This window comes from Lissotriton vulgaris, chromosome 7 (assembly GCF_964263255.1).
Source record: "Lissotriton vulgaris chromosome 7, aLisVul1.2, whole genome shotgun sequence".
In the NCBI taxonomy this organism is placed as follows: Eukaryota; Metazoa; Chordata; class Amphibia; order Caudata; family Salamandridae; genus Lissotriton; species Lissotriton vulgaris.
In genome coordinates, this window is record NC_141695.1 from 1,268,676,476 (window position 1) to 1,268,704,025 (window position 27,550).

Below are 27,550 nucleotides of genomic sequence, written 5' to 3' on the forward strand. Positions count from 1 at the left end.
ATTCCCTGACTGGCTTTAAGGGTATGTTTCACTTGACTGTTCTGGCTGTGTGTGGCTATAAGGGCACATTGTCATACTACAGGTCCCACAATGCAATTGGGGATTTCTTATGGGCAGGGACTACATTACTGGGGTCACCAAATGGCTAGTTCTCCAGTATTGGGGTGTCTTTCATAGATTCACATGCTTGAATATTCCCCGTCGTCGGAGTGGGAGTCCCACGGTAAATAAAATAGCAATAATATACTAAATATATATATTAATAAACATATATACTCATATATAATCAGAAGAAAACCTGAAATATGTAAAAGAAAAGGCATAAATTGCCTACCCAAAATTCTACCTAGGAATGCATGGGGATGGAAAAGATCGAATGCAGCCTATCCCAGTCATTATGTTGGTCCAAACTGCAGCCAATCAAGCGACAGCAGCCCTCTAGAACCTTCTCCTCAGAGCTCAACACCTCAGATTTTCTACCGCACGTATTGTGTACGTGAGTCTCCCTGAGCTCTGCTCAGTTTTCTCTTCTCTTCAGGTTTTTTCCTGTTCTCTACAATGTCTACTAGTAAGAAGTCTCTTTTCAGAGCCTGTTCATCCTGTGGAAAGCTGAGACATTTTCATGAGGACCCACACAGTAAGTGTATTTACTGTCTTTACCCTGACCTTGAGGTGGGAAGCTGTAAATTCTGTAGAACATTCTCCACAAAGACTTTAAAGGACAGAGAAGGCTGTTTACTCCTCTAGCTTCAGAGATTAAAGGATAAAGATAATGTACTTTCTGATGCTGAAAGTCTAATTTCCGGCCATTCTAAAGCAGCTTCTAAGCGTGGTAGTGTGCAGGAGGTCCCTTCTCCATTTTTCAAAAAGAAGAGGATGTCTCTCTCCTTGACCCCTGCGGTGTCTTCACCACTTCCTACCACTTCTGGGCCCACGAGACCTGGCTCTCAGGCTCCTTCTGCATCTACTTCCAGTTTTTCTGTTAAGAAAAATGATTTTCCGTTGACGACGGTGTCTACAGTTCCGTCGACGAGAGTGGCTATCTCTGGACCAAAGTCGACGACGACGGTCACGACGACGCTTGCTTCTGGATCGTCGTCAGCCCCTTCGTCGACGTCATCGTCGTCGATGAGGGTCATTCTCAGTTCGAAGACTGTGTCATCAATTATCCCAATTTCGTCCTCGTCGACGAAGAAACCTCCGTCGTCGACAGTCCGATCGTCGTTGACGAAAGGCTTAAAGATGTTGATTTCGTCGACGCCTCCGATGACGAGTGTTTCATCTTCTTCTGTCCCATTGACAGCTATCCCGTCGATGACTGCTCCGTCGACGACTGCCCCGCCGACGACTGTTTCGTCGACGAAAAAGTTAAAACTGAAAGTTCCGTCGACAGCTACGTCGATGAAGGTTCCGTCGACGGCTCCACTGCTGACGACGTCCCCATCGACGATGTCCTAATCGACGACGGTTTCGATGACGGTTTCCACAAAGAAGACCACGAAATCCATCGTAGAGTCGATGACTCTGAAAGCTCCGTCGACGGATGGATTGCCGTTGATGTCAAGGTCGCAAGATGTAGTTTCAATGACATCTTCTTTATTTGCCTCACTACCTTTGTTGCCGCTGTCTTCCGGAAAATCGAACCAGTTTGCAACTTTTACAGAAGGGGGAATGACTTTTCCACCCTCTCCTTTGTTTGCTACGGACTCGGATCAGGAGTCTGAAGGGCAGGCTCAAAGTCCTTCAGACTTAAATATAAAATGCCAGGACTTCAGTAATGATGAGGAGGAACAGTATGGCCAGCATGATGAAGTTCAGTCTCAAATGCCAGCTGTGATGTTGCCTTTGTCAATGATTTCAAGCCTCCAAAACATGTTGGATGACTATAATCGGCGTTTCCCGCCATCACCACAAGTGTCTACTGTCCCATCTGTTTTGACCCCGATTACGGAGCCGTCAACCGCTCCTTCGCAACCTTTACCGCCTGTTACCATTCAAAGAAGCACATCAGTTCAGGTTCATGCAACTCTGTATCCTGATGATGACGATGAGAACCCTCCAGAGCGTGAGGATGGAGAAGTTACGGATGTGGATGGTGATGATGATCAGATGGCGGAGTGGGATGACTATCGTGCACAGACACCATCCCCATCTTAGGTGACGCCTGGGGATTCTCCTCCGGTGGATATTGCAAGCTTCCATCAATTGATGGACAGGGCGGCACAGCGTTTCAAATTACCACGTGTCCAAAGAGAGGAAGATTGCTTCCTGTATGACTTTAAGAACCAACCATTTAAACGGACTCACACTATCCCAATTATAGATTTCATCTGGGCTGAAGGGGTGAAACTCTTGAAGACTCCAAACCCATTACCAGCACAATTACCAAGGTTAGAGAAGAAATATAAGGCGCCGGTGGGATCTCCAGCATGCCTTACGGGCCAGCCTAAGCCTGATTCTGTCGTTACGCAGGCAGCTCAAATAGGATCACGAAATCCAGCATCTACTATCACCGCTCCTCCAGACCGTGAGGGTCGGCGCCTTGATGCGATAGGTCGCAAGTTTTCCTCAATGTCTTCTACTACTGTGCGAGTGGCTAATGCTATGGCCATTTTGGGTCGATATGACCGTCAAGTTTGGGCAGATATGTCCGCCTATGTGGCGTTACTTCCGGATGCTCCCAAGGCAGAAGCGCAGCAGCTTCTTCAAGAAGGTGAAAGAACATCCGAAGAATTAATTGATTGTGCAGTGGATGTAGCCTGCACTGGTTTTCGGCAACTCGCTGGAGCGGCCGTCTTACGTCGGCATGGTTGGCTGCGCTCAACTTCTTTTCGGCAGGAAGTTCAAACAAAAATTCTTGATATGCCATATGACGGTGAATCACTCTTTGGAGCGCACATTGACGAAGCGTTGCAATCCATAAAGAAAGACACAGACACTGCACGTGCCTTAGGTACCCTTCAATTTAAGAAACAGCCATTTCGGGGTGCTCGAGGACGAGACACTACCTCCAATTTTCGAGGAGGAAACAATCAATATTGTTCCTATAACCAAGGCAACTAGCGTTTCTCCGGAAACCGACAACAGTCTTCTCGTCAGCAGCCTGCCAAAACCTATAGAGGAAAGTCCACTTACAGGGGAACTTCCAACAAACGTCAATGACTTGCCTTTAAATCTGCAAATTGCAGGTCGTATCTCTCTGTTTGGTTCTCAATGGTCCTCCATTACCACGGCCTGTTTGGTACTCGATATTGTAGACAAGGGCCATGCATTGGAATTCGTCGAAGTACCTCCTCCGACGCCACCTTCCGGACCGCCACCTCCGCACCTCAAAGAACTATTCCATCAGGTTCGCCTTCTGATTCAGAAGGGTGCGGTAGAAGTAGTGCCAAGGTCTCAGAGAGGAAAGGGGTTCTATTCCCGATTTTTCCTAATCGGCAAGAAGAACGGAGAATGGAGACCCACATTGGACTTGAGAGCGCTCAATCAATATCTTAAGAATCAATCCTTTTGTATGCTAACGCTTACAGAAATCATGCGTTTGCTCTCGGTCGGAGATTTCATGGCAACTATCGACCTCCGAGATGCCTACTTCCATGTCCCTATACTCCAAGGTCATCGGAAGTTCCTACGATTCAAGGTGGGGCACCTTCATTTCCAGTTCAAGGTCCTGCCATTTGGCCTCCGTTACGCCCTCGAGTCTTTACCAAGATATTGGCTCCGGTCATGGCCTTTCTTCGCCTCCAAGGTGTCCAGATATCCCCATATCTCGACGATTGCCTCCTGAAGTCGAAGTCCCGCTCACAACTGTTGCACCATACCTCTATTTTTCAGAGGGTATTTCGTTCCTTGGGTCTGTCCATCAACCTGGAAAAATCCCAATTGCACCCGACAACTTGCAAGGATTTCCTAGGGGCCACACAGGACACCACGCTGGCAAAGGCGTTCGTCTCCCTGGAACGTCAACAGAGGATTCTACGCCTAGTGTTTCTTCTACTGTCAAAACGGTGCATTTCAGTTCGACTGTTGAAGTCCTTTCTAGGGATGGCTTCTTCGTGCATCGCTCTCATCCCGCATTGCAGACTACGAGCACGTCCTATTCAAGAGTAACTAGACGTACAGTGGCGTCAGGTCACCGGTTCCTTCAACGATCTGATTTGTGTCCCGACTCGCATGAGAGCAGCGCTCAAATGGTGGACACAGCCATTGCATCTTGCAGCAGGGATGTTGTTCCTATCAAACACCCCAGATCTGACGCTAACCACGCACGCATCTCTGGAGGGATGGGGGGCTCACCTCCAAGACCTGTCCATAAAAGGAAAATGGAGTCTACATCAGAAAGCCTGGCACATCAACAAATTGGAGCTCATGGCTATTTTTCTAGCGCTGAAATCGTTTCAACCCGTGCTGCAAGGAAAGTCTGTCCTCATACAAACAGGCAACACAACCTGATAGCACTACATAAACAAGCAGGGCGGAACGAAGTCTCCGGTGCTATCTCGTCTGACTCAGGCTATTTGGGACTGGTCACTCAATCACCAAATCACAATCACTGCAGTTCATCTCCCGGGGTTGTCCAACCTCCTGGCGGATTCCCTAAGCAGATCCCGATCATCAACCTACGAGTGAGAACTACATCAACCGACACTCAACATGATTTTTCGTCGCTGGGGTCGCCCAGCGCTGGATCTCTTTGCAACGCATGAGAACCGCAAATGCCCAGCTTACGCAAGTTGGCATCCCCACAAAGGGTCACAGGGCAATGCCCTTTTGATGAATTGGTCGAATCTGTTTGATTACTCTTTTCCTCCAATCCCTCTGGTGCCTCGTGTGCTTTGGAAGATACGGAGAGAACCCTGCCACATCCTTCTCATTGCTCCCAGGTGGCCACGGCAGGCGTGGTTCTCGGAGCTGCTCCTCCTGTCTCTATGCGAGCCCATCCCTCTTCTTCCTCGGATGGATCTTCTTTCCATGGACAGGGGCCTCGTCTACCATCCGGACCCCTCTTGTCTGAGCTTATCAGCCTTGAACCCGAGCACTGTGAATTTGCACATCTAGCCATTCCTCAAGAGTGTCGAGAAATCCTTGCTCAGGCCAAGGCTCCTTCAACTATAAAGACTTACAAGTTGAAATGGAAACGCTTCTGCCATTGGTGTGCTGAGGCCGGTGTGCATCCCTTGCGTGCAACGCCCGCTCAGCTCCTCCCTTTCTTTTTTCAACTAGCTCAGTCAGGATTGTCTCATGCTACTTTAAGAGTTTTTCTGGCGGCAATTTCACGCTTCCGCCACGAATGGTCCGCCTCCCTATGTTCCTCTAGGATAATACGCCAATTTTTCAAGGAACTCTTTCGTAAATTTCCACCAGTTCGGCGTCCTCCTCCTGTGTGGCGCCTCAACATTGTCTTAGCACAATTAATGACTGCACCATTTGAACCAATACATAGAGCGGACCTCAAGTACATCACCTGGAAGGTTGCGCTTCTTCTTGCTTTGACGTCTTCGCGTCGAGTGAGTGACATTCATGCATTCACGATCAAACCACCATTTCTTCAGTTTCAGCTGGATTGTGTGCTACTACGCACTAACCCTACTTTTCTACCTAAAGTACCTTCAGATTTCCATATCAATGAGCCTGTTATTCTGAAGTCTTTCTTTGCTAACCCGCAGTCTGCTGCGGAACAACGCTTGCATTCCTTAGACATTAAGCGGTGCTTGAAGTTCCACATCAGCAGAACAGCCCAGTTCCGCAAATCGGATCAACTTTTCGTAGCCTATGGCCGGTTTCAAAAGAGACGTCAAGGCACCAAACCTACAATAGCCCGCTGGGTGTCTTCAGCTATTGCCTTCTGCCATCAAAAAGCAGGCAAACCTTTGCAGTCTGCAGTAAGGGCCCATTCCACCAGATCCATGGCGTCCTCTACTGCACTTTTTGCCGGTGTCCCGTTGCATCAGATTTGCAGAGCGGCCACGTGGTCCAGCAGACACACGTTCACGAAACACTACTGTCTGGGTGCCATGAACGAAGGGGATACCGCAGTAGGACAAGCTGTGCTTCGTAATCTTTTTCAATAAGGTGAGCCTCTGTTCTACCCTCCTCCTATTAGTTTCCATATGTTTTATGACTGTTTGAGATATATATATATATATATATATTTATATTGCTTGTGTTCTATACACATACATTTTTTCTTTTCAGTCTTTTGTTCTGCATTGTATCTATGGAAACTTTGTCCTTTGGTACTGACTGCTAACTAGTCTATATTCAAGCATGTGAATCTATGAAAGACACCCAAATACTGGAGAAGAACAATTGTTACTTACCTGTAAACAGGTGGTTCTCCAGTATTGGTGTCTTTCATAGATTCACATGCGACCCTCCCTCCTCCCCTCAGAGGCTCTCTTCTCCTCATAGACTCTTTTAGGTCACTCTGTGCTACGAAAATCTGAGGTGTTGAGCTCTGAGGAGAAGGTTCTAGAGGGCTGCTGTTGCCTGATTGGCTGCAGTTTGGACCAACATAATGACAGGGATAGGCTGCATTCGGTCTTTTCCATCCCCATGCATTCCTATGTAGAATTTTGGGTAGGCAATTTATGCCTTTTCTTTTACATATTTCTGGTTTTCTTCTGATTATATATGAGTATATATGTTTATATATATATATATTTAGTATATTATTGCTATTTTATTTACCGTGGGACTCCCACTCCGACGACGGGGAATATTCAAGCATGGGAATCTATGAAAGACACCAATACTGGAGAACCACCTGTTTACAGGTAAGTAACAATTGTTCCTCTGGGGGCATGGCTATTGTTAGGGGACGGGGTCGCAGTTGCATGGCTCTTACCTTGTGATTGGTGTGTGGCTCGGGAGGTGTCCAGCTGAGTGACCCCCAAGCAGGCTGCAGGATTGATGGTGTCCTCAACCAAGTCCTCCATTGGTGTGTTTGCGGGAACTGTGGAGTCTCCTCCTCCCGTGGCCATTCTCTCCCTCAGTCTCTCCGCAATTCGCTCCTTGGCACGGCCTCTGAGATCATACCACCTCTTCTTGAGGTCATCGATTGACTGCTGTGTCACTCCTACGGCGTTGACCTTTACCTGATGAGAAGCCACATGCACCTTTTGTCAGCCTTGGACACCTTCCTGGAAAGTTTTCCAAAAAGCTTGTCATGGTCCCTGCTGACTCCCTCGATCAAGTAATCCAGCTCTTGTTCGGAGAACTTGATTTTCCTCTTCGTGCCAGTTTCACTGGAACCTGCTGCATCCTGGGACATTGTGGTTTCAATGTGTGTCCTGTCTTGGGGCTGCAGGGTGTGTCTCCTTGAGCTCAGTGCTGTGCCTCCTCCTCTATCCAACTCTGTGTTCCAAATGAGTCATGGAGCTGCATTCTTCCTGGTTGTGATGTCATCAGTGTGCTCAAAATGCGACTTCCCGTTTTGCGATCTCGCAATCTGCGAGATCGCTATTTGCGATTTCGGTATTTGCAAAATCGCAATTTGGGGTTGGAAAACAGCTGATTCTGCGATTTAATTGCGATTTTGGGAAACTCGCATACGGCGATTGCGGGCGATTGCGATTTGCACTTGATTAGAGATTTTGATGATGCATCCCATTCTGCGAATTCTAGTTAGCGATTCCGTATTTTTCGCTATTTAGAATTCGCAGAGTGAGTGCTTGATGCATCTGGGGGTATGTCTTCTTCTATATTCTACTCAAAGTTTGATGACCATCTTAAATTGTGGGTGGTGAGATGTATGAGAGAATATGAGAATAGATTGGAAGAGTTTAGAAGGGACGGAGATAGTCCGTTTTTGATTTTGTATGTAAAAACTTTCAAGCCAGTAAGTTCGGCAACGTAAGCCCGTTGGGTGCGAAGTTGTATGCTTGAGGCAGGTGTTGATTTGCTGAAATATGGGACGCATTCAATGAAATAGCAGTGGCAAGTAAGGTGTTCACAACTGGTGGATATTTGGAAGAGATTTCACAGGTGGTTGACTGGTCAAATGCTGATGTATTTGTGAAGTATTATTTAAAGCCAATGGAACAATTATTTTCTGTGGTATTATCACAGCTTTAAACGTGCGTGTTGCTAGCCTCCAGTCATGACATGAAATTTAGATTCTCCAAGTATGTGTAGAGAGAATCTGGATTTCATTAAAGAGCCGGAAGCTGGCATTATCCCTCCCTCCCTCACAGGTGAGTATTTGGAGGAAGGACTAGATAGACTGTGTTCTTGAGACAATGCCAATTGAGTAGTCCACCTGTAGGACCAGCAGGCGATATAGGGAAATGTGGCCTACTGGTCCAACAGGTTGAGACTTGAGTCATTAAAGGTTGGGAAAAGGCGGGACTTTACCGATTTAGTGATTTTACCCTGGCTGGGACTATGAAGTCCTGGGATCAGTTGGTAACTGGCAATCCCATGATTCCTTCCAAACTGTCTTATTCCTACCTGCAAATTTTGCATTTCATGCAATGTACGCAGCCAATAACTAATTCATTAGCAGCCAGTATTAGCCAGATTGAAGCCTCCACTGTTTGTAAGATTGATTCACGCAATTGGAATTGATACCATCAAATGACTATAAAGCAATTAGAGGTGCAAATTATAAAAGAATGACATTCTACTCCAAACAGATGCTTTATTTCACACTGTTGTATTCATTAAAGGTTCCCCACTATTTCCGGGGAGTGCTTTAAATGCAGGCATAATATAGGGGATTGGCTTCATATACTCAAATGGCACAGTGTTGATACAGGCTAATAATGAGAACCTTGAGGCCCCTCCGAGGGTCATGAACAGCGGCTATCTAGGCGACCCAACCAGCATTAGACCCCACATTTCGATCTTGCCCACCACCTCAAGGGCCATCCCGACCCACAATAACATGCCTCCTCCCCCGGAAAACATGTTGCATCGACTGATCTTATTAGAGAATCAGTTAGAAATAATATTCAGAGGCCTTGGCGAAATTATAAACAACCTAGACAAGGCTCGTATGCCCGAACAATTCCACACTAGGGCCTCTCCTCCAACCAACTCCAACCTTCTAAATTCCCAGTCCGAGCCCTGTCCCGCCTTCGATATCCGTCCCGAGGCCCAATTAAACTGTTGTGGCGACCCCGTTACAGACCCTCTCTCGAATGCCCAAGTAATCCCTTACAAGGGCCTCTCCTGCGACCTATTCTAACCTCCCAAAATCCCAATGCGAGCCCTTTTTCGTCCTCGATATTCGGCCCCGAGGCTCAATAAAACCATCGTTGAGACCACGGTACAGACCCGCACCAGAACCAAATCCCCCATGTCCAGGCTACCGAGTCCCCCAAGTATGGTTGCAATGTCCCAGACGCATAGACCCTCCAGGAACAAAGCAGCAATGTCCGAGGAAAAAGCAGCTATCCTAGCTGCCACCTACGACTCTCCTCCCACAGTCTCACCTGAATCCAAAATACAAGTGATTACAGGCTTCAGAAGAGAACACCCCCCCCCCCCCAAAGCTAAAAGACCCTGCCATCCCTCTCGTCCATACCTAAGGCCCCACCAGGAAAGTACCCTAGCAAAAAGAGCCTATCCTCTAGCTATCTACTCATTAATTGTAGATCAGCTCCCAAACATGCAACGGAATTAGCAGAAACCATCCTCTCCCATAACCTAGACATTGCGTTCATCACAGAGACATGGCTAAAAGAGACCTCCACCCCCTGTCTAGATATGTTTGTGCCTCCTGGCTACTCCATCATCAACAAAGATAGGATAGATCAACGAAGAGGAGCCATCTTCCACAGAGACGACGTAGACATCACTGTAACTGACTCCTGCAAGTACAGCTCATTTGAATGTCTTTCTGTGAACATTAAGACTAAAGACATCAGCTCTATAGTCTGTCATCATCTCTATCACCCCCCAGGCAACATCCCCACATTTGGGGAACACTTATCCGACCTAATTACACAGTGTGCACTCAAAGACTCCAACGTCCTAATCCTGGGTGATCTCAACCTACGTTGGAATGAGACCAACAACTCTCTAATTCAATCTCTCAACAACCTCCTTTGTGACAATAATCTTTCCCAACACTGTTCAGAAGAAACGCACAACAAAGGTGCAACCCTGGATGCCATCATCGCCCACCAGGATGCAATTACGATCGACAATATTCTTCCAGTGGACTGGTCGGATCACCACATGATCCTATTCCACATCAACCAAAGACTTTTATCCCTGCCTCCGGTTCTTGACCCCCCCCCAAACGGTCCAGAAATCTCTCCCAGATTCCCCTGGATGCCATGGAAGAGAGGCTAAATCTGCTCCTACCTAGTGACTTGGAGCTCTCCTCAACTGAGCACATCTCGCTCTACAACGCGAACATGGTAACCTTGCTTGACCAACTTGCTCCCCTGAAATAAAAAAAAAGTCGTCCTATTCCGTCCAGATCATGCCCAACACCACTCATCGCGATCAACTTAGAACAGTCCGGAAGAACTACAACAGACATATCAAGAATAAAAAATCTGTGTATTTCCTCTCCGCTCTTGATAGCGCAAAAAACAGACCCAAGGAGCTCTTTAATATCATCAGGCGTCAAATCTCCAAACCTGACACGTCCCTAGGGCCGGCTTCCAAAGAACGGTGCGATAACTTCGCCAAGTTTTTCAATGTTAAGATCTCCAAGATCAAACGATCCCTCGACACCAATCATGCTTCACTTCCCTATAGCACCCAAGGTGAGGTGTTGGGGAGCGCCCCCTCTCTTACCTCTAAACCCTGGTCTCTCTTCCAGTCCATCACAGAAGAAGAGATAGTTAAACTCATCTCCACCTCCAAACCCTCTTCACACGCTCTAGACCCCCTACCTGATCAACTCACTAAAAAGCTGAAACTCTCCCTAGCCCCTCTCAAGGGTAGGATTATTAATAGCTCCCTTAAAACTGGTATCATTCCGGATTATCTGAAAGTGGGACAAGTCACCCCACTGCTAAAAAAACCAGGCCTAGACATTAATGACTTAAACAACTTCAGACCCGTCTCCAACCTTCCTCTTCTCTCCAAAATCTTAGAAAAATGTGTACTCAGACAACTAACACAACACTTGGACAACACCAATCTTCTCAACTCCCATCAGTCGGGATTCAGGAAAGGTTGCAGCACTGAAACCGCAATCCTTAACATAATAGATGACATTCACAAATCATTGGACTCAGACCAATGCTGCCTACTTATTCTCCTAGACCTATCGGCAGCATTCGACACAGTAGATCACTAACTTCTCCTCAAGGCTCTCGAAGAAAGGGCTGGTCTAGACAAGGTGGTCCTCAAATGGTTCTTCTCATTCCTCCACAACTGCTTCCAGAGAATCAAAATCAAAAGCTTTGAGTCTGACCTTCATCCCGTCAACAGGGGAGTTCCCCAAGGATCAGTGCTCTCCCCTCAACTATTCAACATCTACATGGAACCCCTCACCACCCTCCTCAGAAAAACTAACCTCCCTTTCCAGTTATATGCAGACGATACTCAAATTTACGTGGAAATCTTGTCGGCCAAAGACATTCAAAGACTCAACGAGTCACTAAGAGAAGTGCAACTGTGGCTGTCCAATAATCACTTAAAACTGAGCCCGGACAAAACCGAACTGCTCCTCATTTCGAACAAAGAAGAAAATCCACAAATAGTTGAGTGGATAAAAGCCATTGATGCGCTCAACGGGAACCTCACCCTGGCTGATTCTGTTAAATCCGCACCCTGGCTTATTCTGTGAAATCTTTAGGCATTACACTAGACTCAAAACTGGACATGACCAAGCACATTAAGATCTCAGCGAAGTGTGCCTTCCTCAACCTGAAGCTTCTAAACAAAATAAAACCTTTCATCCCTCCCAAAGATCTTAAGCAAGCCACCCAAGCTTTGGTGCTGTCAAGACTAGACTATGGAAACGCAGTACTCTCCGGTATAGCTAAAACACACCTTGCTCCCCTGAAAACAACTCTCAATGCGGCTGCCAGAATGGTCACTGGAGTAAAGAAATTTGATCATATCTCTCCTGCTCTCAAAGAACTCAAGTGGCTTTCTATAGAACTGCGGGCGAACTTCAAAACAGCCTGCCTCGCCCACAAAGCCCTTCACACAGGCAAACCCGAATATCTGGAACTCTATTCCCCTCCACAACAGAACTATTCCGTCCTTCGCTAAATTCAAAAGTCAGCTCAAAATCCTTTTCCTTGATTGATCCCTAACAAACACATAGGAGCAGCTGGAGCCTTGAGATTCACACTTCCCTTCCCATATTCGATGTTAATCAAGATCTTGATATGGACCCTCCACCGCATTGTCATTGTGATTCTTATTGCTGAACTGTCTTGCCTTACTGTATTTTGTGCTGCTATCTTTTCCTCTGCTATGTAACCGATGTGAAGCGCTCCGATACCCTCCGGTCAGGCTAGCGCTATATAAAACTTCTTAAATAAATAAATAAATATGCTTTATCTATCCCGCTCTTCTACACTTTTAGGGGAAGGTATTTTAGTGGGTCAGTGCTAACACTTTAGTTGGTCTTGACTCCACATCCCCTTGGAGCCCTATTTGGAATTTCAACCGATCAAAACCATATATTTGTACAGCAACAACAACTTTTATTCATAGCGTCTCTGGTGGCCAGATCCCAAATATTTCAAAAGTGGAGAACTTCGAAGTTCCTTCTTACTATTCCTGGGTAAACAAAATAAGGCAAGTTAAATTGAAAGAAAAACTCTATGCACAAAGAGTGGGGTCACTAAAATTAATATCATATCTATAGATTGCTGGTTGACGACCCTTGAAACCTCTAGACCACTCAACAACCCTGATCCCACTCTAGCCAATGAGGATTACAACTCACTAGACTCCGTGCTCCCCATGAAATGCTCTGAAACAAAGCGCAGTGCCGCTAAAGCACCCTGGTATTCCTCCAGATTACAGGAATGGAAACGTTATTGTAAAAAATTTGAGAGGAATTGGCAACTGGATTATTCCCCTTCCAGCAAAATTGCATACAGGGAGGTAATAAAAACGTACAAAAACGAAATTAAAGCTGCACAATCTACTTTTTTTTAAGGAAAAATTAACGCAGCTGCCTTCAAGCCAAAGGAAATATAACGAATTGCGAAAACCTTCCTCAAGCTCCCAGAGAAGCCCCCGAGCATCATTGATGCACAAACCCGCTGCAACAACCTTGCAGAGTTCTTTTTCCAAAACATACAAGCCATTGACACCTCCTTATCCCCCACCCAGACCCACATAACGTCCGCCAAATTCTCAAAATCAGCACCACAAACTCCAGCCACTCTGGAATCCCTCCCCCCTCTTAATCTTTCCAGGTTTTTGAGGCAGAAATCACCTCCCGTAGCAAGCCTTTGGGCTGCGGTGTGCCTCAGGGCTCTTCCCTGAGCCCTTCGCTATTTAATATATATATATGAGCCCCCTTGCTCAGATTGTCCGTCCTTTCGGGATAAAAATCATCACTTATGCCGACGACACTCAGCTAGTGGTGGCCATCAACCAGCCAAACACCGCCATAACAACCTGAGTGGATGCTTGGAAGAGGTGGCCAAATGAATGACACTCTCCTGTCTCAAATTGAACAGAGACAAAACTGAGCGAGTGCTGTTAGGTAGTACCCCCAAGCCTACCATTGACTCGTTGTGGCCCATCTGCCTCGGCCCTGCTACAACGCCAAAGGACACAATCAAAAGCTTGGGCATCTGGCTGGATAACCACCCTTAACTTTAACTATCAAGCAGCTAAACTTGCAGGCACCTGCTACGGTCTACTTAGGCTTCTCTGAAATATTCTCCCCCTACTGCCATTCCAGGCAAAACAGATTATGGTCCAGGGACTCATCTTATCACGCCTGGATTTTGGGAATGCTCTCTGTAGGAAGGTGGATATCTAACTATGGTTGCCCCCAACTTTTTGCCTGGTGCTTTGCTAGTTTTTCGACTTAGTTGACCTGGGGCCCTGCTATTCAGGACCCCAGGCCCACTGCTCTCTCTGTAAAATGGATTCCATGTACTCTAGGTACATATCTAATTGGATACTGAGTCACCTTATCAGCCCCTGTACAGTGTACCTTAGGTACCCAGGGCATAGGTGCACCCAGGGCCTACCAGGGGCTGCAGCATGTATTATGCCACCCCTGGCTGGCCATCCAAATCTGACACAACTGGCTGATCAATCAGCTGGGGCAAGGTGGTGTAATCACCCTTTGCTTTAGATATAGTATCCCTATATCTAACCCTAAAATGGACACATATTCTCCTATCAGTCACTCCTATGGCAGGCCTTATCAATCCTGAAGGCAGAGTGCTTGGAATTATGTGAGATGGTGCTCTAGCATGAGCTGAGCCCGTTTGCAGCTTGCGGAACCAAGTCCTAATAGCTGTTCCATGATAACGCTATACCATATACTCTTAAGTGCATTACGAACCTCGCGGTTAAATGCTAACTTTGGTATAGCATTATCAAAACATGTCGAGTAAGGTGTCATACGAATTGGAATACTACCCCCTCGCCAATTCTGGCGACGGGGGTAGCATTCCACCCTTCTAGAGGGACACGACATGTATGTAACTGTGAACCCCGGTTAAAGTTAACTCGAGCCTCAGCATCACAAAATGGATGCTGCCACCACAGACACAAGTCTGACCTCCTGCTGCTGGGAGTCCTTCCAGCGAGGGAGGCTTGGACAAAGGGTTTCCTGCCTTGGGAGGTGCTAGCACCACCCCAGACAGGATTTTGTGTATTAGGTAGGACAGGGCTGAAAGGAATGAGACATGCCTGGGACACACAAGGTGTCCCTGTGCATACACCGGTCCAAACCAGGTCATGGGGCACTCCAGCCCCGGAGCTGGCACAAGACCGGACAAAGGATAGGGGTGTAACCACCCCCCTTCCTGGTCCCACCCAGAGGAGTGACCTAGTCGTAGTGCAGCCCCTTTAGCTGAATGAAGGTAGGAGCTGGTCCCATTCCAAATTAGATTATCCTGAACGACTCTACAAGAAGAAACTATGGACTTCGACGTTCTGCTCCACAGAAGACTGAAAAAATCTCCCTTGTGGGCAAGGAGTGTCCACCCTGCACCAGCAGGCACCATCAGCGTACAGCGGCTTCCCTTTGTCGTCTTCCTGCAAGGATCCAGACTTCAGAGCCCGACGAGACCCGGATTCCCAGACCTCTCCGACCTCAACCCACATCTGCAGCAGAGCTCTGAGACCCGTGGGTGCGACGAGACACGTGGGACCGGCCATCTTGAAAGAAGCAGCTCTTCGCTCCAGCACGACTTCAGAGGCATCCACGTCCAAGTGCTTTGGGGACTGAGAAGCCCCGACCCCGAGCAGCTCCTGCACCGAAGACCAGCCCTCCAGCATCCACGGGATCTGCATGGGGCCCTTCTGCCTGTTTGCTGCTCGACCCGTTGTCTGGTCACTTGCCGGCTGGCTAGTGACCTCCTAGACGACGAACTCCGACAACTTTGCTGCTGGTCTGATTGCTCCAGACTGGCCCTTGCTCCCTTCCAAAAGAGGAGCACCCCGGACCCTCCTGGTCCACTCCAGACGCCATTTCCACTCACCGCGTGGGTTGCCTTTGCCAAGGCCTGTTGAACCCGAATCCGGAGACGACACCGCCGACAGAGAGAGCCTGCGTGGGACAGCTCGTGCCTCCATCCTGGTCGTCGAAGACACCACCTGGTCCACGTGGCTGCAGAGACAAGCGTCCACCTTCACCTGATCGCGACAACGACATCTGGTTCCACTCCTAGTTCCACTCCAGTCACTGGCTAGTGACTTTGAACATTGTCCCCTCTGCTTTCAGGTTCTTCTCTTCACTGATCCACCCTTGGATCACACCGGACATCTTCCTCCTGACCGCCTGCAGCATCTTTTCCTCCAGGCTCCATAGACTTCAACGCCGGAACCCGACACGACTTGGCACGTATGCACCCGCAGCCCGTGGGTGAGGTAACACGAGCATTTCGGTGCTCAAAGGTAGCTTGACTCTCCTAGTGTCCAGTTCCACAGTCGTTTTGGTCCTATCTAGTCAGGGACGTCCGTACTCACCTTTTCTTAAAACTGTACTGTCCATAGACGTTTGTACGCATCTCTCATGTGAGTTCACACTCTGCACACGCGTTCCGTGGGCCTCCTAGTACTTACCTCAAGTTATTATAGCGTGGTCCCAGCGATCCTACAGCCTCTGGACAGCTCCATTCCTTTGATTGACTTTCACATCCCACTTACTTAGTATATGGTTTGTCGTGCCCCTAGGGCACCATTGTAAATCGTGCAACTTAAACGTATTTTTCCTAAGAGTTTGTCATGTGCTTAGCCCTCTGATCTCATAAAGAGTTCAGAGGTGTATGTTAGTTAATAAATACTTGTTTATTTTCATAACAACCTGTGTGGTGTCCTTTCACTTGGTATTCAAGGGGTTATATGTGGTAAAACAGCTGGCTTCACATGCCAAAAGAGTTTAGCCTAAAGACTGCTTTGTCCATGCTACCATTAGGATAGCTGGTCTATAAGGTTGACTTACAACCAATTACCATAAGGGTTGTTTGGACTGATACAAGGTGATCACTAGAACTAGTGAGCATCATATATCAGGCCAACTTCTCACACTCTCTATTTAGGGGCCCCGCAGTCCACCTTGCGCAAGCTACAGGTCATCCAAAACTGTGCAGAATGAACACTCCTCCAGGTTCCCCGTCGACTTTCAATTAAACCTGGACTAAAAAACTTTCACTGGCTTCCAGTTAGGGAAAGAATTGAATTCAAGTCCCTGTGCATTTCCCACCGATCCTTTTGGAAGATGGGCTCTGCCATTAATCAATCATTGATTACTTCCAACCACCCGAATAGACAGCTCAGATCAGCATCTTCCTTCCTCACCATAGTACCCAGGATAAAAAGAGCCAGATGTGGTGGCCGCTCCTCCTCCTATAACTCAGCCAAACTTTGGAACTACCTCCCCTCCATCTGCGAACAGAGCCCAATTTACTCCCCTTTCGTAAGCTTCCAAAAACTCTGCTCTTCAATAAATCTGAATAGTCTTTAACTGTTCGCCTGCACACGTTGTCTGTAGAGCTAGGATGCATGAGGGTAGCTATCACGCTTAACAAATGGTCTTCATTTCATGCATTCATTTCATCTGGCATACAGATCCTAGCCAAGACATGGAAAAGGCAGATGACATATAGTATTAGAAAGCCATCATTTTTTTTATATTAATTAAAAACGTATATATGAATTCTGGACAAAGGGAAATTGCTGTTTTTTTTCAACATGCAAAGAGGGGGAAATATCTTTTATCTGTATTTGCAAATGGATTGCTATTTTGGTATGTTCTATGGATTTTTCCATTATTTGTATTGTTATCAACCTTTTCTACCTGATTAAATAAATAAAAAATATATATTTTTTTAAGTATTGGTAGGAAAGGCCTTTCTTACATCTTCATATATACTCGTTGTTTTCTTTTAATCTCAGCTGTCACATAAGATACATAACATCACAGTTATTTATTTTCATTTATTCCTACTTAGGCAATAATTAAGCTACAGTTATGGGCTTTGAAGACCTATATGGGTTGCAGGTGCGTGCTCGACATCAAAGGAAGCCTTGGAAGATCCCATGTATTTCTCCTCACAGCTATCAGGCCCGAATCTGGGATGTCGTGGTGGCCACAGCATCTTTTAGCTCCAGCATCATCTCAGTGTTTCAGGTTAGTTATACATATACCATACTGTAAGTAACCTTACTTTAAGAAACAACAGGCTTTCCATCTTTTTAATTGATTAGCCATTTACCATGCTGATGTCTGTCTGCAGAAATAACTACTTTCTTGCGAGCATGATCTATCCAGTTCATCCTTTTCAGCATTCTATTTAAATATATAACTTTTCCATGTCACCATCTAAATGTCACTGGTGTGCTATGAATTGTTTTGTATTTTTCTGTTAAATTAGTGCAAGGTTCCAATTTTACACAAATAGTTCAGGCTCTGATTTTATTTCTTTAATGGGCCACAGTATCGTTCATGCTGCATACGTTGAGAAATGCACCAAAGAAAGACTATCTTCATTTCACTTGTATTGGGCAGAGTGAAAATTTAATAGGAGCAAATAACAAACCCACTTAAAAACGAAAAGATAAGTTTAGGGTCAGCATTGCTCTCTTTTCTTTTTAGTATTTTTTTTGTCAAACATATTTTTATTGTAGATTCTGACATAGTACAGCATATGTTATTACCATCAGTGTACCCCACACAGGGGGCGTTGCAAAAATTGACAGGACTGAAACTGTACAGAGTTACACACCACTAAGTCCCTGACCCATTCTCATTGTAGTGCATAACTAAAGGGTACAGTTTCTAGCATTACTGGGGCTTAGGGTACATCCCTGTGTTCCGTACAAAAAAAAGCAAACTAAGTAAGACAATGTCCCATCTTTCTTTTGTGATAGCTTGTCCTTAATTCCTTCTAGTCCGAAGGCATTACATAGAGAGTACTACGAGTCATATAGTAACAGCTCTTTTCAGTATTTTTTAAATCCAGAGGTTAATATTAGTTCTTTGACTGCTTCTGAGCATGTGCACAGTTAATATGAAAATGGGCCCTGCAGCTAATTAGTAACTAACAATGGCAAAGCCCTTTGGTTTGAGTTTATTATGATAGTGTATGCAAACATTGGTATGCTGAAATTACATTTCTCCAGTATTAGGGGTGTCTTTCATAGATTCACATGCCTGAATCATTCCCCGTCGTCGGAGTGGGAGTCCCGTGGTACATAAAAAAGCAATAATATGCCATAAATATGTAGTAAATACCAATAAAAACAAACCAGGAAGTAAAGTAGCCAAAGCTACAGTAGAAAAAACTTCCACATCTATGACTTTCCCAGTCATTTTGTATAGTCCAAACTACAGCCAATCAGGCACCAGCACCCACCAGAATGTTCTCCCCAGAGGCTCAGGCTCTCAGATTTTCTACCGCACGTCGTGTGAAAGGAGTCTCCCTGAGCTCTGCTCAGTTTTTTCATCTCTATCTTCCTTTTGGATCTTTTCTTCAAGAATGTCTTCAAAGAAGTCTCTGTTTAGAGCCTGTTAATCTTGTGGTAAGGTCTGGCTTTTTAAAGAGGACCCCACAAAAAATGTATTTATTGTCTCTATCCAGATCACCAAGTCAAGGACTGTAAGATCTGCAGAACTTTTCCTCAAAAGACTCTCAGAGACAGAGAGGGTCGGTTGCTTTTGTGGCTACAAAAGCTTACGGATTCTGATAATCCTGTGTCTGAGGTTGGCAGTATTGCCTCTGGTTCCACTTCAGCGTCTAGTAAGAGGCCTGCGTCTGAAGTATTGACATTGCCTGGGGCTAAGGTTGCTAAAAAACATCAACCTTCTAAGGGATCTGACAAGCCTTCCACATCTAAGGCTGCCCCCACAGGCAAGGACTTGGAGGGTTCTTCTGTACCTCAAAAACGGTCCACCAAGAGATTGCCTCAGACAGCTGACAAAGTTTCACCTCAGGAGACTTCATTATCGTCAACGACACCATCTTCTGTCTTCTCGTCGACGAAGACCTCCGTCGACGCTACATCTACGTCGACAATGACTTTCTCATCTCCCAAACCCAAGATGATCATGTCGACGACAGCTTCTTCACCAACTATGGTCTATGTAACCGTTAGACCTCTCTCGTCGACGACGGCCGTCGTCGACACCTCGTCTTTGGCTCCTCTGAAGGCACTACCGTCGACGAAGAAGATGCCATCGACGGGTTCGTCGGCGAGCTCCACTCCGTCGACGAAGTTACCACCGTCGACGAAGCCCAATCCGTCGACGACTGCCATCCTGTCGACGAAGTCCGTCCCGTCGACGAAGTCCATCCCGTCGACAAAGTCCATCCCGTCGACGAAGTCCATCTCGTCGACGAAGTCCATACCGTCGACGAAGTCCATTCCGTCGACGAAGTCCATCCCGTCGACGAAGCCTATTTCGTCGACGAAGTCATACCGTCGACGATGGAACCTTTGACGTCTGCTCCTGTAGCAGCGGAAAACACACCGTCGACGCCGCAATTGTCATCTTGCACTGTGTTGCAGGTCTGGTCACCGTCGACGGTGTTCTTTACACCAAAGCAGTCTTTAACTCAAAGGCGTGAAACAGTTTTTCCACTTTCACCCCTGCATATTTCACCTCAGAAAACATCATTGCAGGTTCCTGACCAGCTTTTAGACTCGGACAGTGAGGATGGCGTGGTTCATACATTCGGAGCAGCCACTAGTCCTTCTGAGCTAAATATAAAGTTTCAAGAAGAGGAACAGGAGGATGAACAACCACCTGTACAAATGGTGCCCCCGATAGACAGTGTACCTGTCGCGCAAGTACCAGTTGCTTTACTGACCAACCTACAATATATGTTGGATGATTATTATAGAAGGTTTCCGCCATCTGAATCTACAGGCTCAGTGCCTGTTACTCCGGCTACTGAAGCGCCTGTGCCAGTTTTTCAACCAGCAAATCCTGCTTCACCTCCACCGCAGTCTCAGGTGGAGGAAGTGGATCCTCAGTCTTTGGAAGAAGAGGAACAAAGAGAGGAAGGAGAGGTACAGGATGAGTCGGAGTGGGATGAATACCAGGTGCAGACTCCTTCCCCTTCGCCTCAGACTGTCTCAATTTCACCACCGGTGGACGTGGGTAGCTTCCACCTTTTAATGGAGCGTGCAACTAAACGCTTTCATATTGATATGGAACACATAGAACAAGACTGTTTCCTATATGACTTTAAAGATCAGCCCAAGAAACAGATTAAGTCTATACCCATCATTGACTTCATTTGGCAGGAGGGTATAAAGGTCATGGCAACCCCGGCATCCATTCCTCCAGTCCTGCCACGAATGGAAAAGAAATACAGAGCACCGGACAAATCTCCTGCGTGCCTTATTGGGCAGCCGAAGCTTGACTCTGTTATTGTCCAAGCAGCCCAAAAAAGGGCTAGTAACCCTTCTTTTCCTGTTACAGCCCCGCCAGACAGAGATGGCAAACGCCTAGATTCGATAGGGAAGCGCGTCTCCACTATGGCGGCTACGACTGTTCGAGCGGCTAATTCATTGGCCATCTTAGGAAGGTATGACCGACAGATGTGGTCGGACATTGCACCATTCATTGACCTCCTTTCAGAACCTTCCAAGGCTGAAGCGCTCAAGATACTGCAGGAAGGCCAAAGAATCTCAGAAGAGATTATTGTTTCATCAGTGGATGTAGCCTCAACGGGCTTTCGACAGCTAGCGGGTGCTGCGGTTCTACGTAGACAGGGGTGGCTACGTTCCACTTCCTTTCTTTAGACAAGAAGTCCAAAATAAGGTGCTGGACATGCCATATGATGGCGAATATCTGTTTGGCCCACAGGTGGAGGAAGCCTTACATGCGCTAAAGAAGGATACAGAAACAGCAAAATCCTTGGGCACCCTCCAATTCCGCAAGCCGCCCTTTCGAGGAGTGAGAGGACGGGGAGCGTCCTACCAACAGAGGTGGATATAACCAACAATCCTCCTACAGACAAAACAATCAACGATATCATACCCAGCGCTACCAAACTTACGGCCAGAGAAAGCCCACTTATCCCCAGAACAAGGGAAAGACAAATTACCGCGGAAAAGATAAGCACCAATGAGACATTTCACCTGCCACCACCACTGCCCCGCTCTCGAGAAAAAATTGGAGGGCGAATATCAAAATTTTACTCAAATTGTCTGTCAATAACATCAGACAAATGGGTCCTGGAGATTGTGGCCAGGGGCCATGCCCTAGAATTCGAGAAATTTCCTCCAAATGTTCCCCCGAAAGGACCACCTCCAGCTCACCTGAAGGAGCTGTTTGCCCAAATCAGATTGATGATGCAAAAAGGAGCGATCGAGAGCGTACCTCAGAAGATGAGGGGAATGGGGTTTTACTCCAGATTTTTCCTAATAAAGAAGAAAAACGGAGAGTGGCGCCCGATCCTAGATCTTCGCGCTCCAAACAAGTATTTAAGGAAATTAACTTTCAGGATGTTATCGCTTCAGGAAATATTACATCTTTTGGCAGCGGGAGATTACATGGTCACCTTAGATCTCCAAGATGCATATTTCCATATCCCCATTCTACCTCGCCACAGAAAATTCCTGCGCTTCAGGGTGGCTGGCAGGGATTACCAATTCAAAGTCCTTCCTTTCGGACTACGGTCAGCGCCAAGAGTTTTTACGAAGGTTTTGGCTCCAGTGGCGGCGCACCTCCGGCTGGAGGGAATCCAAATGTTCCCATACTTAGACAACTGCCTTATAAAGGCCAGTTCTCGCGAGGTCGTACATACTCATCTACAACAGTGTTTACACCTGTTCCAATCTCTGGGCCTGTCCATCAACCTCGACAAATCCCAATTGAGACCTTCTCAAAGACGAGCTTTCTTAGGAGCAACATTGGACACCCAGAAGCTCCAAGCTTTTGTCTCGGAGGAGAGACAAATGAAGATAAAAAACATGGCGCAGAATCTGCTATCAAAAAAGTCAGTTTCCGTTCGGCTGTACAAGTCTTTTCTGGGGATGATATCATCTTGCATCCCATTAATACCAAACTTTCGCCTCAGGATGAGACCGCTCCAGGAAGAACTAAGCCTGCAGTGGTTACAGGTCTCCGGCACTTTCGAAGATCTCATCAGGATCACACCGCTCATGCGGAATTCTCTCCGTTGGTGGACACAAAAGCGACATCTCCAACAGGGGTGTGCAATCCTTCAAGATGCACCAAGCCTCACTATCACTACGGATGCGTCTCTCGAGGGCTGGGGAGCGCATCTTCAGGGTCTCACTATCAGCGGCAAGTGGACTGCTCCACAAAGGCGATGGCACATCAACCGTCTGGAGCTGAGAGCCATTTTTCTGGCACTCAAGGCGTTTTATGCACTCATTCAGGATGCCAATGTGTTGATAAGAACAGACAACACAACAAGCATGCATTACGTCAACAAGCAGGGAGGAACACAATCTCTTCTCCTATCCCAAGAAGCCCAAGAACTATGGGCATGGGCCTTAAAGCACAATATAAATCTTCAAGCAGTGCATGTTCCAGGAACAGAGAACGCCTTGGCAGACGCACTCAGCAGGACGACGGTCTCCACTCACGAGTCGGAACTACATCAGCAGACAGTGGAACGCATCTTTCACCTGTGGGGTCGACCAGACCTAGATCTATTTGCCTAGAAAATAAGAGAACTAAAGAAGGAAGTTCCCACCAAGAATCAAATATGTGAAATGCAATAAACATAAAAATGTATGTGTATGGATTCCCATCATTCACCGAACCTGGTGATTAGCTTCATCATTTGGGTATCCCTTGATGTACGAAATGACAGACTAGCTCTATGGACATCATAGCTTGCGAATGTCAAGAGGTGTATTTACCAAGATGAGCATGATAGAGTATATGGGACCCAAAAGAATTTTTATGTGAATATTTTTAAATGCAGTGAAAAATGTGGGGTGTGAAAATATAAAACTGGTGCGTGAACAGACTAACTATTCTTATTCGTGTCAGTCACGATCAAGGATTAAAAACGTGAACGTCAGGACTAGTTTTGACAAATAGCTGTCCTAAGCAGTGGTGGTCAACATGTTTCAGCACTTGAAGGCGAAAGATAGAGCCATGTGCTTTCGTCAGGACCTCAACAAAACAAAACTACAATAACTGCTATTTACAATTCATCAAAAAAGGATATGGTGTGAGTACAACATCTCACAATCCCGATTCCCTCTTGATATCTTCAGTTTTCTTTGTAATATGTAAGATAAAGCCTCACCCCACCTGGCAACGGCTCAGAGCCGACGGCTCTGCTGACCGTCCGAGGTACCGACGGAAAGAGCGGTGCCTCCTATATCCTGAGCCAAAATCAGGCCTGTCTCACGCAACCCTGAAGGTTTTTCTGGCGGCGATCTCAAGGTATCGGCAGGATGGGACTAATTCCCTATACTCTGCGAGGATTATACAACAATTCTTTAAAGGCCTCTTTAGGATGTTCCCTCCAGTACGCCGACCACTTCCTGCGTGGCATCTTAATGTAGTCCTGGCACAACTCATGCGTCATCCATTCGAACCCATCCACAAGGCCGACCTGAAATATCTCTCGTGGAAGGTACCACTGCTGCTGGCTTTAACATCCTCCATGAGAGTCAGTGATATCCAGGCTTTCACGGTTCACCATCCTTTCCTGCAGTTTACAAGTGACTCTGTGATTCTCCGCACTAATCCGAAGTACATTCCTAAAGTACCTTTGGATTTTCACCTCAACGAACCTATAATTCTAAAGTCATTTTTTCCTAACCCGCAAACACTGGCGGAAAGAGCGTTGCATACGCTGGATGTTAAGAGATGTCTTAAATTCTATCTGCAGAGGACATCCACTTTGCGCACTTCTGACCAACTGTTTATCACCTACGGTGCTATTCATAAGGGGCAGGCAGTTTTGAAACAGACTATTGCGAGATGGATATCTTCTGCCATTGCCTTTTGCCATATGCAAGCAGGACGACCGTTGCACGCAGCTCCTAGAGCTCATTCCACAAGAGCAATGTCATCGTCTACGGCTTTATTTGCTGGAGTTCCTCTTCAGCAGATCTGCAGAGCGGCTACTTGGGCCAGTCGCCATACATTTACCAGACATTACTGTCTGGAGGCAACCAGCGAAGCTGATACTTCTGTGGGTCGTGCAGTTCTACGAAATCTTTTCAACTAAGGTGAGCCTCTGAGGAGAGGTGGGCGAGTTGCATGTGAATCTATGAAAGACACCAATACTGGAGAACCACAGATTACAGGTAAGTAACTATTGTTCTTCTGTGCAGTTGCACTTTATAGCTAGACTTACTTATTTGCCAGTGCTTGGGAGTGGTATTAGTAATGTGATGGTGGCGGGGCTGTAAGTGGGATGAAAAACCTGGGGGGGGTCTCTCAAGGGGGCGTGGCCAGTGTAAATAAGGACGTGTCTTAAAAACACGTAAGCTAAAAGTTTGGCCTTAGCTTAGTGTGCTGCCGACTGGTATTTTGTTGTTGTATCCAGATATATGATACAACAAGTAACATCATACTTACAAGTCAGGACTATTGGCTTTGTCAATGGTTGTTAGTTGCATACGATAAATAAGCAACAACTGTGGCTTGCATATAATATTGAAAAAGCTTCCACTTAAAGCCCTAGTGACACCACAACAATGTTGTTGCTCCTTTTTTCCGAAAAGAGAAGGGAAACACAGAGAGAAAAGGACTCTCTTTAAAGGATTTCCCTTCCCCTATAACGCTCGAAAAAAAACTGACCTCCTGTGCCAGGGCACAAAACAGAGCCCAATAGAGACCCGTTTCGAGGCCTCCTTAAAAAAACTGACGGTGCTCAGACCCGGTGAGACCCGGTCCACTTAAAGCCCTGGATGGTTGTACTAGTGGAGTTGTGGGTGGTTTAGGTATTGTTAGTGGTGGTATTTGTGAGATTGGTGGTGTTATTTGTGAGATTGGTGGTGTAATGTAATGGTGATACTTGTAAAGCGCACTGTTACCCCATCTCGGGGTGTCCTGGCGCTGAAGACCGCTGGGGTACCCGTCCTGGCTTTCCCTGTGAGATGGTCCCTTCTGGGTATCTCCAAGGTGAAACCAGGCATCCCCGGCGTCTGTGGGGGGCCGTTGTAGAGATGAGGCAAGCTTAATGGCCAGAGTTGCCGAGTGTGATCCCTGGTTAGAGTACGCACCAAGGCGAGAATTATCAAGTCCGTTGACCATGGTACACGACCCTGCCGCGTCAGGAATTGAACCCTGGTCCCGGGCCGTTCTCTGCTTACGGGTCTGCCGCCTCTAACCAGTGAGCCACACCACTCCACTTGGTGTTGGTGTCTGGTGGTATTTTTATTAGTTTATTGAGATGGTCTTGCAACAATTTCCCAAATCAAAATAATATCAATAATAAATTAAATACATTATAACCAATAAAATGTCATTAAAACCTGATTATTATTTTTTTGGGGAAATATTTTTATTTGCATTTTCAAAACAGTGCGATACATTGTTCAGCAAAGATACAGAGTAAGTTGAGCACAGTAGTCCTTCAGCAGAAACCATTATGATTATGTCACAAGTATAATTACATCTCAATCTATCAATCGCAACATGGGCTGTTAGCAAGTGCATTATGTCCAAACGCATCAATCGGAATCAGAGCTGGAACTATCATCATCTGAGAGTGGCTCATAAATGTCCTCCACTATATTTATTCCATGCCCCCCAAATCCTACTCCATTTTTGGGACAACCTCCATTGCAAAACACGGCCCATTCTGAAATCAGCGCTGCATCCATATCATGTTTCCAAGCCACTAGCGTAGGTGACTCCATCCCACCCCATTTCTGCTCTATATTCCTCTTTGCCATCAGCATACCCAATGTCATCCAACCCTGTCCCGAACGTGTGAGGTCATTAGGTTCCCATATATTCAAAAGGCAACGTCTAGGGTCTGGCAGTATGGAATCTTCTTCCGATTGAGACATGGTTCGCATCACTTGAACCCAATAGTTAGCAATTCTCGGGCAGTCCCATATTGTGTGATAGAAGGTCCCCACTTCACCACATCCCTGCAGGCAGTATGGGTGTGCTATTTGTTTCCTCTTATGCAGTGTGTCTCTAGTGTAATATGATCTATGTAATATGCGTAGTTGCACCAAGCGGAGACGCAAGGAGATGCCCACTTCTTTCGGAGACGCAATCGCTTCTTGCCACTCCGAGTCATCAATGTCCCCACAATCATGCAACCATTTCTCCCGTAAGGGCCCTATCGGGTCAGGTAAATTATTTATTAGCTTACGATACGCCAGTGATGTCGCCTTTGATGGCATATAGTCTGTGAGTAGTCTGTCCTCGAGAGGGGACGCCTCTGGGATGTCCATTTCAGGTGTCAGTGTCGTTGTTAATGCGTGGCGTATCTGCATATACCGGAAATGTTCTGATGGTGCCAGATCATACTGTTGTCTCAGTGTCTCAAAGGGTATTACGTGTCCCTTCTGCCATAGATCCTCAATAGTTGAAATGCCTGTAGCATCCCAGCGGTCAAAGCCCTTGGTTTGCCTGAGTTTCCCCAGCTTCTTTGTGTCCCATAACGGAGTCAACTGTGTCAATACTCCCCGCCATCCCAACCTGGTCAGTGCTGCGTGCCATATGGTGAGTGTGTGTTTCAGTGGGCCAAACTTTGTGACGGATAAGGATTTATCATAGAGGGGAGCCAGCACACCAGACAATCCCAACTGTGCCCTGTCTGCCTTCAGAGCTGGTTCAAACTGTGGGAGATGCAGCCACTGGTTAATAACCTTCAACTGTGATGCCCAGTAGTAGAGGCAGATGTCTGGGAGCGCTATGCCTCCATCGTACCAGCTTCATGTTAGCTTGGCCTGCGCTATACGTGCAGGCTTATGACCCCACAATAGCACCGTTCTTGTGCTGTAATTGTTTTAAAATAGG

The 27,550-nt window shown here is 46.6% G+C and overlaps 1 protein-coding gene across 1 annotated transcript in view; it reads left to right on the plus strand.

Annotated features, from left to right (window-relative positions):
* Window positions 1-17,593: 17,593 nt before the first annotated feature.
* LOC147703391 (uncharacterized) overlaps window positions 17,594-27,550 on the plus strand; it is a 9,287,842-nt gene continuing 9,277,885 nt past the window's right edge. The window contains exon 1 of the mRNA XM_086931832.1: window positions 17,594-17,752. Within this exon, the coding sequence (XP_086787958.1) occupies window positions 17,594-17,752 (159 nt within the window). The remainder of the gene's footprint in view (window positions 17,753-27,550) is intronic.